Source organism: Ixodes scapularis, unplaced genomic scaffold (genome assembly GCF_016920785.2).
Source record: "Ixodes scapularis isolate PalLabHiFi unplaced genomic scaffold, ASM1692078v2 PGA_scaffold13__105_contigs__length_92229423, whole genome shotgun sequence".
NCBI classification, from domain to species: Eukaryota; Metazoa; Arthropoda; class Arachnida; order Ixodida; family Ixodidae; genus Ixodes; species Ixodes scapularis.
In genome coordinates, this window is record NW_024609839.1 from 82,397,816 (window position 1) to 82,416,495 (window position 18,680).

General features: G+C 45.2%; 1 protein-coding gene across 2 annotated transcripts; it reads left to right on the plus strand.

The window, feature by feature from the left end:
- Nucleotides 1-87: 87 nt before the first annotated feature.
- Nucleotides 88-18,289, plus strand: LOC115323829 (E3 ubiquitin-protein ligase TRAIP). 2 transcript variants are annotated; one of them, XM_029984283.3, is made up of 5 exons: nt 88-760; nt 1,830-1,943; nt 4,708-4,944; nt 6,098-6,182; nt 17,214-18,289. In XM_029984283.3, the coding sequence occupies exons 1-5, from the start codon at nt 273-275 to the stop codon at nt 17,409-17,411; spliced, it is 1,122 nt and encodes a 373-aa protein (XP_029840143.2). In that variant the 5' UTR covers nt 88-272; the 3' UTR covers nt 17,412-18,289. The 2 variants fall into 2 exon arrangements, with proteins under 2 accessions (XP_029840143.2, XP_040067122.1); XM_040211188.1 differs by lacking the exon at nt 1,830-1,943 and having other exon boundaries at nt 110-760.
- The last annotated feature ends 391 nt before the right edge of the window (nt 18,290-18,680 follow it).

Sequence of the window (18,680 nt, forward strand, 5' to 3'; positions counted from 1 at the left end):
TTTAACTTACGTTGACAACAAAGGTTTTATGTTCGAAAACGTATTTAGCGGTTGTCTAAACTTAGCGGGCTCGCCGCTTGGGTCAGCAACATTGAACAAAAGCGGCGTTTTTTCAAAAAGCCAGGCAGCCCAGGCAGCGCTGGGCGGACGGAAGGCATAAAGTTTAAGGACAGTTGGTGCAGTGGCACATACGCTGACATACGCCTAGTAGGTTCTTTTGAACCTGTCCGAAAAGTGTAGCTTCGTTTTAACTTGCGCTAGCCTCCACAACCATGCGTGTCACATGCAGCATCTGCATGGACTGTTTCGACCGCACCAGCATCGACAACGTGAACACCACGGCCTGCGGCCATGTTTTTCACGAACTCTGCCTCCTGCACTGGCACGAGATGTCCAAGACGTGCCCTACGTGCCGCAAGCCTCTCCGACAGCGACAGATCTTCAAGCTCTTCTTTTCCGCTTCCGAGTCCAGGGACGAGGACGTGAGCAGTCTCCAGAACCAACTGGACGACGCCAAAGCCAAGCTGCGGGCCGCCGGCGTGGAGAAAATCAAGCAGCAGGAAGCCGCTGACGCTTTGAAGGCGTTCCTCATTCAGCGCGAAGACGAAGTCCAGCAGATTAAGGAAAAGTACATGACGGCGATTGGTGACCGAAACTTGCTCGAGAGCAAACTGCGGTCCATGAAGAAAGAGGTCGCCGAAAAGAGGCAGTTGTCGGACGAGAACATCGTGCTGAGGGCCCGGCTCGAGGAGTGCGAGAAGTGAGTTCTTTCACAGTAATTATGTAACCGTTAAGAACCCCGAGCCAGAGTTGGAGAAACGCTACCGGGACGTACTGGGCGCAGTGGCTTGCGGGATTGAAGGTGGGGGCAACTGGAGGCCTGCACGGGTCAATGAACCCGGCCCAGCCCGACCCGCTGTCTCTTGGGCCCGGGCTTCTCTTTTTGCTCACTATGAATAGCTCACCTACTGCGCGGCATGGCAGGCTGGCTTGCCTCTGTCACGCGTGTTGACTACGGTATCCCAGTAGTTTGGGTTCCGTGCTTTCAGATAAATCCTAAAAAAACTCCGAAGAACACCCGCCGTATCAGTGCCTTATCGCGGCGTGAAACAGCAAGTCAGCGGGGCTAGGTGTGTGCCTTCTGCCACACGCGCATAGTCTGGCTCCCCTGTTGTTTCACTCCGCTATAAGGCACTGATCTACCGGCTGGTCGGCGTTCGCGTGATATTGTTAAAATATATATAGAGCCTGTAACAATGAAAAAGAAAAAGACTGTAGTTTACAATTGTTGGATAGTGTGCAGGCTTAGTGTTGAAAAAATATCACCCCAGTTTTCCTTCGAATCTCGGACCATTGACGAAAGGAATATTAAAGGTGCACCAAAGACGTTGCCGATATTGTCTGTTCTTGGTGATAACTTATCTTACGGGCTCCAAGCACCCTAGAAATCCAAAAATTATGCTCGTGCTACGTCTGTTTCCCTACTAAAAATGCGATAGAAGTTGGCATCCTTGGAGGATGCCGACTACTGACTGTAGATTTGGCTGGATGGCGCAAGCCACCGCCAAATTTTAATTAAAGAGTTCAGCCATACCCATTCATCCATCCAGTGTGCATAAGGATTTTGCTCTTCCGCAGGTGGGTTCTTCAGCAGTGTTTAAAGCTCTTGAGGGAGCAGACATGATTTTATAAATGAGAAGTTGGTCTATGAATGCTCCTTAAATCAGCACAATGCCACCAGTATGTAAACTGTGTCGGTAAAATGTGCAGTAACTGTACCTGTATAGATCATCCCCCTTTTTTAGCTCTTCTTTTTATTTTCGTTTCAGTGTGAGGAAACTGATGGAGAGTACGTCGAAAGAAGCCGAAGAGCTCCTCAGGTCCTACGGCGACGGCTATGGGACGCAGAAGCAGCTTGCAACATACTGCTGTCTCCTGAAACGGTAATTTCTTTCAATGTGTTTGTTGCCTAACCCTAAGGCACAAATTTTATGCTGACTTGGCTTTAATTGGGGGTCCTAGTTCATTTCAATCTGGTTGTGTCACCAGGGTTTTTGTTTTCGGGCCGCTTCGGTTGCTGTGAGGCAATGCGCCGGCCTACAGGTCCCCAGGTGGCGGATTTGAATCCTGACCGAGGTTCCCGCACTCCAACGAGAGCTCACTGCCAAGGGGGCGCCACATAGCCAAGATTTCAGTTGCTGGTCCAAATGTCCCCTAGTGGTAAAGATTAATCCTCGGCTTCGCTGGGGCGTGCCAGATCAATAGCTCCTAGAAGACCGGGCCCACGCACAATGTTGTCGTTAGTGGGTCGCCGACCCACCCGTAGGCGGCAACTCCGCGTGCTAGTGTCGCGCTCGTTGCGAGACGCGCTGGCAGTTGTTCTGACGTAAGCGAAGCGGCGCTACATGAATCCACTAGCGATGGCGTTATAGGGTTGGGGGGAAGGTGAAAGGTCTATGCTTTGTCCTCTAGGTGGTATTGGCCACCCCCAAATTTTATTTCGGAAACCGTCTTGCAGACTGTCTTGAAGTGGCCCCTTTTTTAATTTTTGTCAATATTATTATTCTTTTTGACGAATACTGCTTGTCTACTCAAGCTTGTCAACTCTCTCTATATTTCTTCTTCCTCCCCAGTCCAGTTTCAGCTTCGAGCAGTTGCGTTTTTTTATATTGGTAAGCATATATCAGAGTCTGTAGCAAAATATTGATTGCTTAGTCTTCTGGCACCATAATGAATCTAAAATGATTTTGGGGGCTGTCAGTGTTCACTTAGTAGGAAAGTAGGCTGTGCATAACAACCTACTTTTCCACACGATCGTTCCTCGCTCCTCTCTTTCTGCATGAACAGTTTAGTAAAACTTTTTTTTTTTGCGATGATGCGGCCTTGGTTCACTTCTGGGTGTCCCGCAGTAACCAAAAGACTTGTCATTTCTAAAAGCTGGTTCACATACTTGCGACTGCTTGTGACCTTGCGTCTTAAAATGTCTTGCGACGAGAGAAGGCACTGGCGCCATCTGTTGAATAGTTGTGGAACACTTGCAGTTTCTGTACGTTTCCTATCTTACAGCGAAGCTGTTTTTAGCTAGAGTCCCGTGGATTTTTCATGTGCGGCAACAGAAGTGACGTCATGACTTCCTGTTGTCATGCAACGTCACGTGACCTTAACACCAATGCAGTTTCCCCGCTAAATTTAGCGGGGAAACTGCATTGGTGTTAAGTCGCACAACATCAATTTCCTCGCAAAATTTAGCGGGAAACTTTTCCTGAGGATAAACACGTCCTCCGCCATGACTATTTCTATCTTTCCTGTAGCATATGAAGTGATCAGGAAACACCTCACGATCTGTTACCTCTTCAGCTAGCTACGATTCTATGCCGATAACAACCAATGAGGTTAGAAAAATCGTCAATCTTACTTTTAATGCTACGGCAATTATTTACGAGGAAGGTGATGGTGGTGGGCGAGTCATGGCACGGTGACTTGTACTGCACTACCTGGTTGATGTTGTCGTCATAAATATATTTTACTCTTTTATTCTTTCTCAGCTAGAAAAACTTTTGATGTTATTAAGGACCATTTCTTATGGATATACATACATTTGTTCTCGCAAATACTGCCAATGTAGTTCCAGAATCGCCCCATAGATGGTGCCAGCATGCAAACTAAGTGTGTGAACGGGACTTAAAGGGGTACATTGGCGTTTCCTTCGTGGTCGCAGATTTGCTCGAAACTTTTCTAAACACGCCGACCAACATGGCTGAAATGGTATGCCAAATGCTAGGCCACAATATATATATATATTTCTTTTTAATGTGAAAGCATTAACTGGGTCCCATGGAGCCAGCTGATGTCATCAGTTTGAAGCGCGAAAATGGCACCTAGTTTCCCCAATCCCAAAGGAGCGAAGTAAAGCTGACGAATTTCGCCTTCGGTTCGACTGGCTGGCGCGTCGACAGGGCTCCCATTGGCTGCTCCGCTCGTCAGTTTCCATGACCACTCGTCCCATGGGGCTGAGTGTCCATTAGTGCTCCGTTAACACGGAGCGTCCAAGGTCAGCGTACCCAGGGGAGCACGCGCACTGACCGGCGACGAAAAGTATGCCGCAGACGAAAAAGGGAGCGGACGAGCGGCTTGCATGCTTTCGCATTCACAACTCGTAAGAAGTGCTTAACTGTACCTCTGGCTTTTTTTTTTCACAATTTTTTAAAATCAGTGTAGGTCTTTCCTGTGTTTTTCAAACTGAAAGTCTCTACCGGCAAGATTGAAAAAGTGACGCCGGCGGAAGGTAGGGGTTTACTCTTTGAACTGTAGGATTCGTTCCCAAATGATTACAAAAAATTTCATGGTGTGAAATAATGCTTTGGAAGCGTGCTCCAGTACCCGTGCACGAGCGTGAAGGTATAGTTTTAGACTGCCTGCTCGACTGGCAAGCCTGCCTTCCACTGATGTTGCGGCAGTGAAAAGTGTGGCTGTATTTGAATTTTAGTGTTAGCATTATTCTTATTTGCAAACTTCACAATAACTGTTTTGAATTTCGCGATACTAAATAGCATATCGGAAGGAGTAAAGGCCGTTAATTGCAAAAATGTAGTTCATTGGGCTAGCTCATAAAATTGCCGGAGCACCCCTTAGTGACGGTTGCTTCTGGATGAACGAGAGCAGCCGTATGGTGAACATACTTACCTCGGTCGGTTTTTTTTTTTTCAGGGAACTGCAGTCGACAAAGGACTCGCGATCCAATATGGCGAACGAGGTGTCACGTCTGATAAAGGAGGCGGGCCACTGGACTGCCCGGGCAAAGCGACAGGCGGTCCAGCTCAAGGCGCTGGAGGCCGAAGTGGGGGAAACGAAGAAGTTGCTTCAGGATGCTGAGAAGCGGATTCGGATCCTGAAGGAAAAGAGGCACCACGATCACATGCTGCTCGATCATTCCCTGCAAGAAAGGTACATCTCCCCTAACACCTCTCAAACTTAGCGTTCTTGTGTGCATCCATTCGGTAGACACTTAGCTGCGATGGTGTGGCGCTTTTCAGTGGGCGGGTCGTCTACAAAGAGTTTGAAAAAAGGACTTAACGCAAGTGGCCAATTTTTTCCCAGAGCCAAATATATTTTTCCCTTGCACAAAAACCATGCATAATGCTTGATACCTTTTTAGCAACATGGGGTTGTGTTTTTTAATGTGCCGCATTTCTAAATATAAAAACGGTGCGATGTACATTTGTGGCATGATTTTGAAAGTGTGTTTGGCTCGGGGACCAGATGCATTTGTCCTAATGGTAGGCGGACGGCAGGCTACGCATTGTCTGAAACAATTTTGGGAAACTGACTTTTATGGTTGCCTTCTATTAACCCTTTTAGTGCCGCTTTTTTTTTTTTTTTTTGCATTGCATTGCATGCATCTTGCATTTCTTTATGTAGACGTGGTCTTCTTTATGACAGCAGCTCGCAAACACCAGTCTTTCGTCCGTAAACGCGAGAAAAGCAATTTTAAAATGAATAAAGCGACTCCCCACTACCACCTGGCAGGTAGTTGGGGGGCTGAGCTTCATTGGAATGTCTCACGTCACGGGCCCATCAGGAGCAGGGCGTGTTGTGTCCGATGGAGGCGCGCGGGAACGATGGCACTCGGCACACCTCTCAGTTTGAGTACACTGTATCTCAGGTGTTTCCACTTGGCGGAATTGTAACGCATTGACGATAAAGCCAGTGCCACCTAGTAACAACGATCATAATTACCCTTTGCCGTTTCTGGGCTCGTGACGTTGCGAGCGTGACTTCGCAGGCAAATATTCCGAGACTCATCGCGCCACCTCGAGGCCGATTTTTAAGCGCTCTTCAGAATCAGTCTGTTGGAACGTAAAATATAGCCGTCCGCAGAAAATACTAGCGTGCGATTATCATTTACTAATATCGGGATTCTTATTTCACCCCAAGTTTCGATACCATAGGCGAGTGTAGAGTTTCAAAGGGTCTGGCTGTTTTCTGTCACAATGTTTGATTAATAGTGCGACTTGGTTTCTCGGAATGCTTGAACGTAAAGCTAGAACAGTACCACGCTTCAAATAAAAATGTCTTTTTTTTTTTCTTGTTTTTGCAGCCCAGCACCCGAACGGCTGAAGCGGCCGCGCCTGACGGATCCTGAAACTACGCTGTCTCCTGAGGTTCCGTCCCCAAGCGTCAAGGTACGTAAATGCTCTCTAGCACTATCGGCATCGCTGTGACCGGCCTTTCACGATTGGCCAAATGCTCGTCTTGAGCAGGACTATTTCTGCTCTCGATTACAGAAATGAGAACAAAGTCGGGCTCTCGTCTGACGGTCAGTGTTGCCAACTCTGGGATTGAAAACCCGCAGTCGGGACGCTGAAAACCGTTAAAAACCACTAAATTGAAGACATTGTGCGAAAATTACTTTTGAATACATTTTCTTGCTTTAATTCTTGCCCAGCAGTATAATTACGGTATATATATATATATGTATATATATATTAAAAATTTAAAAGGCTTTCTTTTTCTTTCTGACTAAAAATCTGCCTTGCCACGCCCCTTTGTTCACAGAAAGATGTCTGCTTCATCGGCATCTTGATGTTTTTTTGCTGGTGCCACTGGTTCCTGGTGTGTCGCCGCCGGGTTTGCCGAGGTTAACCTCCATGGTGCTGATCTTTCTTAGAAGATCCGATGGGAATTCGTAGCTAGAACGGCGTTTGTTCTTCCTTCGGTGGCCAGCCCTCATTGTCAAAATGCAATTGGTCATCTCTGTAGACATCCTGTTCCTCTGCTTGGACTTGACTATGTTCACTGGCTGACTATGCTCTCAACCTCTGCATTCAACCTAGGCCGTAAAAGCGTTGCTAAAGCAAAATCGGCAAGATCGAGGAAGGGGTTTGTGTTGTAGGAATCCCTGCATTTCTTGACCTCGTCCCAGAAGGCAACAGTTGTTTCACGGTTGTTCCAGCGAACAAGACTGAGTTTGTCCCTCATTGTCATTATGAAATTGGTCATCTCTGTAGACATCCTGTTCCTCTGCTTGGACTTGACTATGTTCATCTGGCTGAACACGTCCTCAACCTCTGCATTCAACCTAGGCAGTAAGTGTTGCTAAAGCAAAATCAGCAAGATCAAGGAAGGGGTTTGTGTTGGAGGCATCCCTGTATTTCTTGATCTCGTCCCAGAAGGCAACAGTTGTTTCACGGTTGTTCCAGCGAACAAGACTGAGTTTGTCCCTCATTGTCATTATGAAATTGGTCATCTCTGTAGACATCCTGTTCCTCTGCTTGGACTTGACTATGTTCATCTGGCTGAACACGTCCTCAACCTCTGCATTCAACCTAGGCAGTAAGTGTTGCTAAAGCAAAATCAGCAAGATCAAGGAAGGGGTTTGTGTTGGAGGCATCCCTGTATTTCTTGACCTCGTCCCATAAGACAACAGTTGTTTCACGGTTGTTCCAGCGAACATGACTTAGTTTGTCCCATAGTTTGTCCCTCATTGTCATAATGAAATTGGTCATCTCTGTAGACATCCTGTTCCTCTGCTTGGACTCGACTATGTTCATCTGGCTGAACACGTCCTCAACCTCTGCATTCAACCTAGGCAGTAAGTGTTGCTAAAGCAAAATCAGCAAGATCAAGGAAGGGGTTTGTGTTGGAGGCATCCCTGTATTTCTTGACCTCGTCCCATAAGACAACAGTTGTTTCACGGTTGTTCCAGCGAACATGACTTAGTTTGTCCCATAGTTTGTCCCTCATTGTCATAATGAAATTGGTCATCTCTGTAGACATCCTGTTCCTCTGCTTGGACTTGACTATGTTCATCTGGCTGAACACATTCTCAACTTCCGCATTCGACCTGGGCAATAGAAGTATTGCTAAAGCAAAATCAGCAAGATCAAGGAAGGGGTTTGTGTTGGAGGCATCCCTGTATTTCTTGACCTCGTCCCAGAAGGCAACAGTTGTTTCACGGTTGTTCCAGCGAACAAGACTGAGTTTATCCCATAGTTTGTCTTTCTTTGTCATAATGAAATTGGTCATCTCTGTAGACAACCTGTCCCTCTGCTTGGTGTTGACTATGTTCATCTGGCTGAACACGTCCTCAACCTGTGCATTCAACCTAAGCAGTAAGTGTTGCTAAAGCAAAATCAGCAAGATCAAGGAAGGGGTTTGTGTTGGATGCGTCCCTGTATTTCTTGACCTCGTCCCATAAGACAACAGTTGTTTCACGGTTGTTCCAGCGAACATGACTTAGTTTGTCCCATAGTTTGTCCCTCATTGTCATAATGAAATTGGTCATCTCTGTAGACATCCTGTTCCTCTGCTTGGACTCGACTATGTTCATCTGGCTGAACACATTCTCAACCTCCGCATTCGACCTGGGCGGTAGAAGTATTGCTAAAGCAAAATCAGCAAGATCAAGGAAGGGGTTTGTGTTGGAGGCATCCCTGTATTTCTTGACCTCGTCCCAGAAGGCAACAGTTGTTTCATGGTTGTTCCAGCGAACAAGACTGAGTTTGTCCCATAGTTTGTCCCTCATTGTCATTATGAAATTGGTCATCTCTGTAGACATCCTGTTCCTCTGCTTGGACTTGACTATGTTCATCTGGCTGAACACGTCCTCAACCTCTGCATTCAACCTAGGCAGTAAGTGTTGCTAAAGCAAAATCAGCAAGATCAAGGAAGGGGTTTGTGTTGGAGGCATCCCTGTATTTCTTGACCTCGTCCCATAAGACAACAGTTGTTTCACGGTTGTTCCAGCGAACATGACTTAGTTTGTCCCATAGTTTGTCCCTCATTGTCATAATGAAATTGGTCATCTCTGTAGACATCCTGTTCCTCTGCTTGGACTTGACTATGTTCATCTGGCTGAACACATTCTCAACTTCCGCATTCGACCTGGGCAATAGAAGTATTGCTAAAGCAAAATCAGCAAGATCAAGGAAGGGGTTTGTGTTGGAGGCATCCCTGTATTTCTTGACCTCGTCCCAGAAGGCAACAGTTGTTTCACGGTTGTTCCAGCGAACAAGACTGAGTTTATCCCATAGTTTGTCTTTCTTTGTCATAATGAAATTGGTCATCTCTGTAGACAACCTGTCCCTCTGCTTGGTGTTGACTATGTTCATCTGGCCGAACACGTCCTCAACCTGTGCATTCAACCTAAGCAGTAAGTGTTGCTAAAGCAAAATCAGCAAGATCAAGGAAGGGGTTTGTGATGGATGCGTCCCTGTATTTCTTGACCTCGTCCCATAAGACAACAGTTGTTTCACGGTTGTTCCAGCGAACATGACTTAGTTTGTCCCATAGTTTGTCCCTCATTGTCATTATGAAATTGGTCATCTCTGTAGACATCCTGTTCCTCTGCTTGGACTTGACTATGTTCATCTGGCTGAACACATTCTCAACTTCTGCATTCGACCTGGGCAATAGAAGTATTGCTAAAGCAAAATCAGCAAGATCAAGGAAGGGGTTTGTGTTGGAGGCATCCCTGTATTTCTTGACCTCGTCCCAGAAGGCAACAGTTGTTTCACGGTTGTTCCAGCGAACAAGACTGAGTTTATCCCATAGTTTGTCTTTCTTTGTCATAATGAAATTGGTCATCTCTGTAGACAACCTGTCCCTCTGCTTGGTGTTGACTATGTTCATCTGGCCGAACACGTCCTCAACCTGTGCATTCAACCTAAGCAGTAAGTGTTGCTAAAGCAAAATCAGCAAGATCAAGGAAGGGGTTTGTGATGGATGCGTCCCTGTATTTCTTGACCTCGTCCCATAAGACAACAGTTGTTTCACGGTTGTTCCAGCGAACATGACTTAGTTTGTCCCATAGTTTGTCCCTCATTGTCATAATGAAATTGGTCATCTCTGTAGACATCCTGTTCCTCTGCTTGGACTCGACTATGTTCATCTGGCTGAACACATTCTCAACCTCCGCATTCGACCTGGGCGGTAGAAGTATTGCTAAAGCAAAATCAGCAAGATCAAGGAAGGGGTTTGTGTTGGAGGCATCCCTGTATTTCTTGACCTCGTCCCAGAAGGCAACAGTTGTTTCATGGTTGTTCCAGCGAACAAGACTGAGTTTGTCCCATAGTTTGTCCCTCATTGTCATTATGAAATTGGTCATCTCTGTAGACATCCTGTTCCTCTGCTTGGACTTGACTATGTTCATCTGGCTGAACACGTCCTCAACCTCTGCATTCAACCTAGGCAGTAAGTGTTGCTAAAGCAAAATCAGCAAGATCAAGGAAGGGGTTTGTGTTGGAGGCATCCCTGTATTTCTTGACCTCGTCCCATAAGACAACAGTTGTTTCACGGTTGTTCCAGCGAACATGACTTAGTTTGTCCCATAGTTTGTCCCTCATTGTCATAATGAAATTGGTCATCTCTGTAGACATCCTGTTCCTCTGCTTGGACTTGACTATGTTCATCTGGCTGAACACATTCTCAACTTCCGCATTCGACCTGGGCAATAGAAGTATTGCTAAAGCAAAATCAGCAAGATCAAGGAAGGGGTTTGTGTTGGAGGCATCCCTGTATTTCTTGACCTCGTCCCAGAAGGCAACAGTTGTTTCACGGTTGTTCCAGCGAACAAGACTGAGTTTATCCCATAGTTTGTCTTTCTTTGTCATAATGAAATTGGTCATCTCTGTAGACAACCTGTCCCTCTGCTTGGACTTGACTATGTTCATCTGGCTGAACACGTCCTCAACCTGTGCATTCAACCTAAGCAGTAAGTGTTGCTAAAGCAAAATCAGCAAGATCAAGGAAGGGGTTTGTGTTGGATGCGTCCCTGTATTTCTTGACCTCGTCCCATAAGACAACAGTTGTTTCACGGTTGTTCCAGCGAACATGACTTAGTTTGTCCCATAGTTTGTCCCTCATTGTCATAATGAAATTGGTTCAGGGTGCGATAGATGTCTTTTGATTCATCTAGAACCGGGCTGTAACTTCCAGATCCTAGGTCAGAAAGGCACTCGTCAACGAATTAAGGAGAGAGAATGTTCCTGATCAACGCACTGCACTTCGATCGGTGAAGCTGGAGATGCTTAGCCCCTTCGCTGACCCAAAACTGATTACGCCATAGTTGACCCAAATGATCCGAAGCCAAAATTGCGGAATGGGTGTACTTCATTGCGCCTATTTTATCTTGCAGCTGGGACAAAAGCTTCAAATGCACATTGACACATTCAAGCTATTCAAAGTTGTGTGCAAAAGAACCGAGTTGTGTTCCGATATTTGACACAGTGCAGGGGTGTGACATCTGCGTCATTTGCGCCATTTTGATACAAACCCAATTTTCTGCGCCTAGTTGCGCCAAAAGCGCGAAATCGGTCAAAATTGCGCCACACTGTGCCAAAAGTAACTAAAAAAAATTGCGACGGTGCTAGATTTAGCGGGAAATGAGCGCTTGGTTGGCAACATTCAATCTCGTAGTAGTAAAGTACACGGCACAGGTACAGGGTGGCGGAAGCAACCGCCGGATTCAAAGATTTCAGCTGTAGTACCCTTCTATACCTATGATACGTGGTATTTTCCCGATTTTCCTACTACTTTACGCTGTCATTCATGACTGCATGCTACGGTACGCTGTCACGCGGTCTCGCTGTCTGGGCATAGTTTTTCTACCAATTCTCTATTTACCTTGTGACTCACTTTTGTGTGCAGTTTTTTTCTATCTGCACGCGCTTTCTACGAGTGTCCCATCGATGTCTGGTTGTAGTAAACCGTGTTTCCCTGTTCATGCTCTTGAATCACCGCTTTAAAAAGTTTTGCACAACAATTGCGCTTTGGCACCAGTTCGTATAAGCTTGAAGTACCTGGCACCCACCTAACTTTGCGGCAAGCCTGTGTTTCTTGTCGTCAACTATGCGCATTGAACTCACTTGTGCCTTTCCCTTTTTTTTTTCTTTTTTTTTTATATATATTTTGTCTCGGTGCGTATTGGCACTGATCACTTAATGGAACCAGGGTGGGAAAAAATGATTAAAAATAAAAGTCAGATTTTTTATTATTTAACTGGCTGATAAGTTGCTCTAACATCTTCTGCTCCTAATCTGCTCCAAACTGTAGACTTTTTTTGCTTCTAACTAGGATTTTGTGCTCCTAAGCTGCTCCAAAATCCTAAATTTCCTGCTCCGAAAATTGCTCCAAAACCTGTTTCACCTGTCTCACCCCTGCACAGTGATATCTTGATGACGTCTCCTTTCACTGATCACAATATTACTGAGAGTAAGCAATCACGACTGTCGTATTATGGATCTCACCGATGCAAAATTGATGGTAATTTGGTATAAAAATTTTATACCTCCAAAAAAAAACTCCAAGATGACATGATACGTCCTATTTTGGAATATATGAATCTGGTGTGGGAGTCCTACTAAGAAGATAGACAAAGACACATGAGAAAAGATTCAAAGGTTGGCTGTGCGTTTTATTCTTTCTAAGTATAGATGAACAGACTGTGACTAGAATGCTGAATCAGTGTGGCCTCCAGCCATTAGAAACTAGACAGAGGATAGCAAGGCTAAGATTGTTTTTTTCCCCATATACTAGGCAATTAAAAATTGACTTGTAGTTGTATCTGAAAGAAGGGCGAGCACAAGCGATCACGACACTTAAATCATGACATGGCAGTTCAACCATACTACGGTAGAATCAATGTTTTTAGGTATTCCTGTTTTGCACAAACAATTGAAGAATGGAACGATCTTCCATGATGTGTTGTAAACTCAACAGATATGTCTACTCCTGAGTTGTTTTTAGAACAGTTGTTTTTCCAATAAAAAAAAGCCTGGACGGATGTATATGCTTATATTATTGACAGTGTTACAATTTTGTGTGTCGTGTGTTAAAACTATTGTGGACTGCGTATGTTTTTTGTATCAACTTTTCACCTCTCCTGTAATAGCCTTCAAATGAAGGCTGACAGTATTGTTAAATAAAAATGGCTAAAATTCATTCCTCCCACAAAACAATAATTTTTCCCGCTAGACAAAACCCAATTGATAGACTTGCTGCGCTGCGAAGTTCTACGGAACAAACGCGTGACTAAAAAATTGAAAATGATGAGTTTACATTGAGATGAGGAGAAACACAACGAACACAAATGGGCGCAGACTAACAACTGTTTATTCTTTTCTTTTTCCTCCTTTTCAATGCATGAGTTTCCCAATGCGTGAGTTTGAAAAGGAGCGAACGCTATGAAATAATGATAAATGTCTTCATGAAGATGTGTGGACTTTCGATTTTTGTGGTGTTTTTCCCGTTTTCTGATAAACGCTCGGTTTTTGTGGTGTGAGAGGGGACCTTGAAGCTGGTGCTGGTGTCCGTCTCGTTATGTTATGTATTGTCTCAGCAGTTCAATTTCCTTTTTGTTCAGAGCAATGGAAGGATCACTGACACACTTGCCGTGCTTCCCTGATGCCATGTGGAAGGCTTCTATGATTTCTCGTTTGTTTCTATTTTTTTATCTGTCCATTACTGATGTGTTTTCGAATAGCGGTTCGCACCTGCATCTCGCGCAATGCGCTGCTAAGTTGCCAGGTGCTTGCAATTGCCCGCATGAATATTTATGTTCTCTGAGTCTGTCATTTAAGCGCCTCCCCGTCTGCCCGATGTATCAGTGTCCGCACATCAATGGTATCTTGTAGACGACCCCTTCTACGCATTCGACGAACTTGTTTTTGTGCTTTATCCGACACGACGATTGACCCGATGTGTCGCCTTCCTCTTCGTTAACCTTTTTGCACAGTCCTTTAAGCTTGAATGGGGCGGATAGGGCTACTTTGACCTCGTGCGTTTCGGCGATCTTTTTCAGTTGGTGCGAAAATTTATGAATGTATGGCATCACTACCAGAGGTTTTTTGACCTGATCCTTTTCCTTGGTTTTGTGATTGCCTCTGAGTGTTGCTATGCATTTTTCTGCCACAGATACTAGCAGGGACTCTGGGTAGCCGCTTGCTTGTAGTCGGGTGATTTGCCTTTGTAGGCCTTCTGACATTCTGTGGTGGCAAGATTTCTTTATGGCCTGCCATACGCACCCAGAGGCGACGCTCCTCTTCACCAATTTGGTGTGCCCCGAGTCGTACGGTAGTATGCCTTTTGCCCCTCTTGTCTTGTACATCCAGCATGTATGCTTTTCTCCAAATGCCATTTCGATGTCTAAGAATTGCAGCCTGCTTCTTTCCGGTGGTTCAAATGTGAATTCTAGGCCTCTGTGCACTTGCTTGAAGCTCTGCTTGACCTTTTCGCACACGTGGTCTGTCATTTTGTTCATAGGGAAACATACCAGGAAATCGTCCACGTATCTAAAGCACTTTTTAACTCCGATCTCCTGGAAAAACGGCACTAGATCTCTGTTTTCTCTTGCAAGGTATATGTCGCATAAGGCTGGTGCGATGCACGGACCTATGCAAATGCCCTCTTTTTGCGTGTAAACACTTCCTTCATACATGACGTGCAGGGAGCTTAAGTATGTGCGGAGGAGATCGAGGAAATCGGATGTGCTGATCCCACTCTGGTTTGGGAATTTTACGCCTCCGTAGACGTCGATGCACTCTTCCACTGCCTCTAAGGCTCCTTGCTGTGGCGCGTTGTAGAACATGTCTTTTACATCTACCGAGAAAGCAATGATGGGTTGTGTTCCATTCAGGAATTCCACCACCTCATCCGAGTTGCGTACCAGGAACGGATCATCGATTTGTAGAAGTGACAAGGATTTCTGTAGTTCTCTTGCAATCACATGCTGCCATGTGCCTTTGTCTTCTATTATTACCCGGAATGGACTGCCTTCTTTGTGCGTTTTGACTGCAAAGAATGGGTTTAGACATAGTTGACTGCTGCCTTTTACTTCCTTCGCTATCTTGGTGATGCCTAGTTCTTCACACTGTCTGGCCATTTGTGCTCTGGCGTTTTTCATACACCTTTCGTTGATGTCTTTTCGTTCCTCGAAGTTTTTCAGCATGGATTCTTTGGCTTTGTTTTTGTACATTTCCTGTTCTAAGATGACGAACTCTCCTGTCTTGTCAGCTAGCAGGAGGCTGCAGTTGTTTCTTCTAATCCAACGTACCGTGTGGTTGGTGTTCACGCCTGGTTGCCTGGCCGTTTTTAATTTGTTGGAAACAGCTCTGATGCCGGCAGCTATGCATGCGTTTTTCTCTTCTTCAGAAACCTTCCTTGCAACGTCGTGCACCATACCGATCAGGTCCACAGTTTTGGCCTTAGGCTCTACTGCATATTTGGATCCTTTTTCTAATGTCTTGGAGACGTTGTCTGGGATGGTTAGATTGGTCATGTTGACGAGCCTTTCTTTTTCGTCCTTCATCCTTTTTTTCTTTTTCGGCATGTTGTACATGCATTTAGTCCACTGGCTCTCATCCCGGCTCTCCGCTATATCGATGAAGTAGTTGTACATCAACTTGGCTTGGGTCGGTGATAAAAAGGCATCGCAAATACTCCTGATGTTGAGCTTGAAGAAGCATACTTGCCTCCAAGTCTCGGAGCGCAGCATTTTGCAGCAACGCCTTGCTGTGGCCTCCCCCGGTGCCATCCTTCCGAATAAGGAAATCGGAACAGGTGCTGACAAGCCGTGTGTGAGGGCGTACGTCAGAATGCGTGTCCTGCATCTTGCCTCAGCAATGAATCCGATGAAGTGATGTATGCGTGGGAGAGGTGGTGATGGGAGAACATGAAAGCCCGATGCACTCGAAATGAAGATTAATAAAGCTTGGACTTGGGTTTGGGAAACGCTAAATATAGTGGGAAAACCACTATTGGCAACACTGGGTGTAACTGATACCGCACTGAAAAATCAAACTTGTCACGGACTGTGAGGACTATTCCACACAAGAATAGCGTTCCAGAATGAACCGGTCTTTCTGCAAGCGGTACAAATATTCAATGTATCGAGATATTTCAAAATTTTAATACTATATTTGTTTTCACTTCAAGGGCCGTAGTAAAAAAAAAGTCCCAATCCTCGCGTAGCATTACCGACTTCCCCCTTTATGTAAAGAATTTGACATATGTAGGTAGATAAGTTTTAGATTAGATATGTCACTTTATCAAGACTTCCACATTCCAAGTGCCAAAAGCATTGCTTTTTCCTCAGACAACCAAATCTCGTAAGAACTACTCTGCACCGTGTATGAGCAGTGCACAGAATTCGCTTTTTAGGGGCGAAGCTCCTTTGGGGTCTAGCCTTGTCCATCCAGCGTCTGTGCTCACATCGATCTTGCTGGTGCTCGTGCTCGTGAGCTCAACTTGCTTGTGTAAAACAAAAAAAAACAAATTTTTTTTGCGCAGTCGACAGGATTTGAATTTGTGCGGGGAGACCCCAATGGATTTCTAGTCCATCACCTTAACCACTCGGCCACGACTGCGGGACAAGTAGGGGGCTCCGAGATGTGGTAGTAACTCAAGAGCTGGGGATGTCGTGGATGAAACGTTGCATGTAGCCGCTCGACGTCTATACAGGAGAGGGCGCTGCGGTCAAATGCGGATATAATTGCCTTAAACTTTGCATGCATTGGCTCAACGTTTATAGACGAGAGGGCGCTGCGGTCAAATGCTCAAATGCGTGTATAACCACGTTTCATACCACACATTCTCTTTCTGACATGGATGAAAACAAACAAAAGGCTCGGCATGCTGCGGCTCAGCGTCTACGCAGACAAGCACCACCAGAGCTTCGCCCCAATCGACATCATTCACCACGTAGAGATGCGGTTGTTTTTTTCTTGAGGAAAAAATGGGTATAGACATTCGAAAGTCTAATCAAATTATTTGGGCAATCATTGTTCAATTCAAATTTGAATATTCACACTTCCCTTCTGTCCACATTCAAAGTATGCTGCCCTCTGCGGCACATTCAAATGAAATCGTTTACCCGCCCAAAGCCAGCTGTACAATGCAGCTCAGTGGCTATACTAGTATCTGACTGCCACCACACCGACCTGGTGTTCGAACTGTATATATAAATTTCATATATATAACGTTGATGTAGTGTTTAAACACTCGCAGTGTGTCACTTGCTCGTGACATTTGTTCATGACGCCTGTTCACGACGCTCGTTCTAGACAATTTTCCCATGAGAGACGACTCGTAAAACGCATTCTCAATAAAACTATCTGCAGACAATCGAAGTGTAAATATGTGTGAAGCAAACATGCTTGAAGCGTGCATGTACTCATCCGATGCTGGACTGAGTTTGTCGTCTGCTTTTTCTGTTTTAGATCGTCATGTGTGCCTGGAAGAAGCCGGGCGACGTCGCCGTGCCGACCAAGCTGCCACTGGTCACGCGGGGGAACCTGTTCCGCCCCGGCCTTTCGTCGCCCGGTTCCCCTCCGTCCGTCATCCGAACCGGCTACAACGGTCTCGGTGGACACTCCAAGCACGTTGTCGGGTCGAAGGCTCTTTCGACTCGTCCGTGAACGCTTCCTCCACACTCCCCACTGGAGCGCTCTTTTTATATGTTGACTTGGAATAATTCTGCAAGTTTCATGTTCTTGACCCGTCTTTTTTTTTTCTCTCGTGCTTCTAGCTTTTAAGTAAAAACAGTGTAACGACTCTGGCGGTTTTGGGCCGGATAAATGGGGACGTACAGCAATTTTCAAGAAAACATTTTTTTTTTCTTTTTTTTTTTCACGATTTGCAGATGTGCCCTTGTTTTGGACCAATTGCCTTTTCTTTTAAACAACCAAAATATGCATGTAAGATTTTTTTTGTTTTTTGTCTTGTGTAGAAGTAGCATGAATGCCTTTAGATGGTTTTTCAGTTTGAGAATAGTTGCAGGTTTTAGATTTTTTAGGTTTTAGACATAAGCTTAGTTTCTTTAAATTTAAAGCTCTAGTTTTTTTATGTATATTATGCTTTTTTTTTTTTTACTTCCAGACTAGGGAACTTTCCACAGCTTGCAGATGCGTTCCTGCTTTGTGTCGACTTTTGATTAACTATGCCAGATTCACGTTACTGCCATTCAGTGTTTTATGTGACAAACCGAATGTCTGCCAGTTTTATTTGTGTGTCTTGTACTACAACATGGAAGTAGCATGAATGTTTTCTAGGTCTCAGTGATTTTGGGGCTGATGAGTGTTGCATAAAAGCGAGGGAATTCGCACTTGAAGTTTTCAGAAAATATTTTTATATTTGTGTATGCCTGTGAACCCATTGTTTAGCTTTTTAAATTTTGGGCATCAGTTGTGTGTATTAATAGCAGTGCAGCTTGTCGACTATATTTTGGGCCAAATGGAAGTATGAGAATAAACTGACTGTATGCGACATCTTAAAAAAAACAAAAAACTACTTGTTTGCATTTCACTCGCAATCTCCCAGTCGTGCACAACTGGGAGATTGTGTCACTGTGTCCTGATGCAGTATTACTTCAAGTGCTCAATAGCCGGAAGTGCTGGGTGTAAATGTCCCGGCGTATCGGGTTTTCAGTGCTCCAATACCCAATCGAAGAACACAATCGGTCCTGGAACTGATAAAGGTTTTTGTTTCACTTGGGGATATCTGCGTTTAGCCTCAGCGCGTCGCATGCCAATAATCTGTACTTGGACCCTGCAGGGCAGGCTTTCTGACAAACTTAGGTTGGCACACTGCCATAGTTTCCATCCCCCAAGCCCCTTGTGTGCGCAGTCGTGATTGATACGATGGTGAACGCTCGATCACATTTCACTTTGCGCCGCTAACCTTTTGAC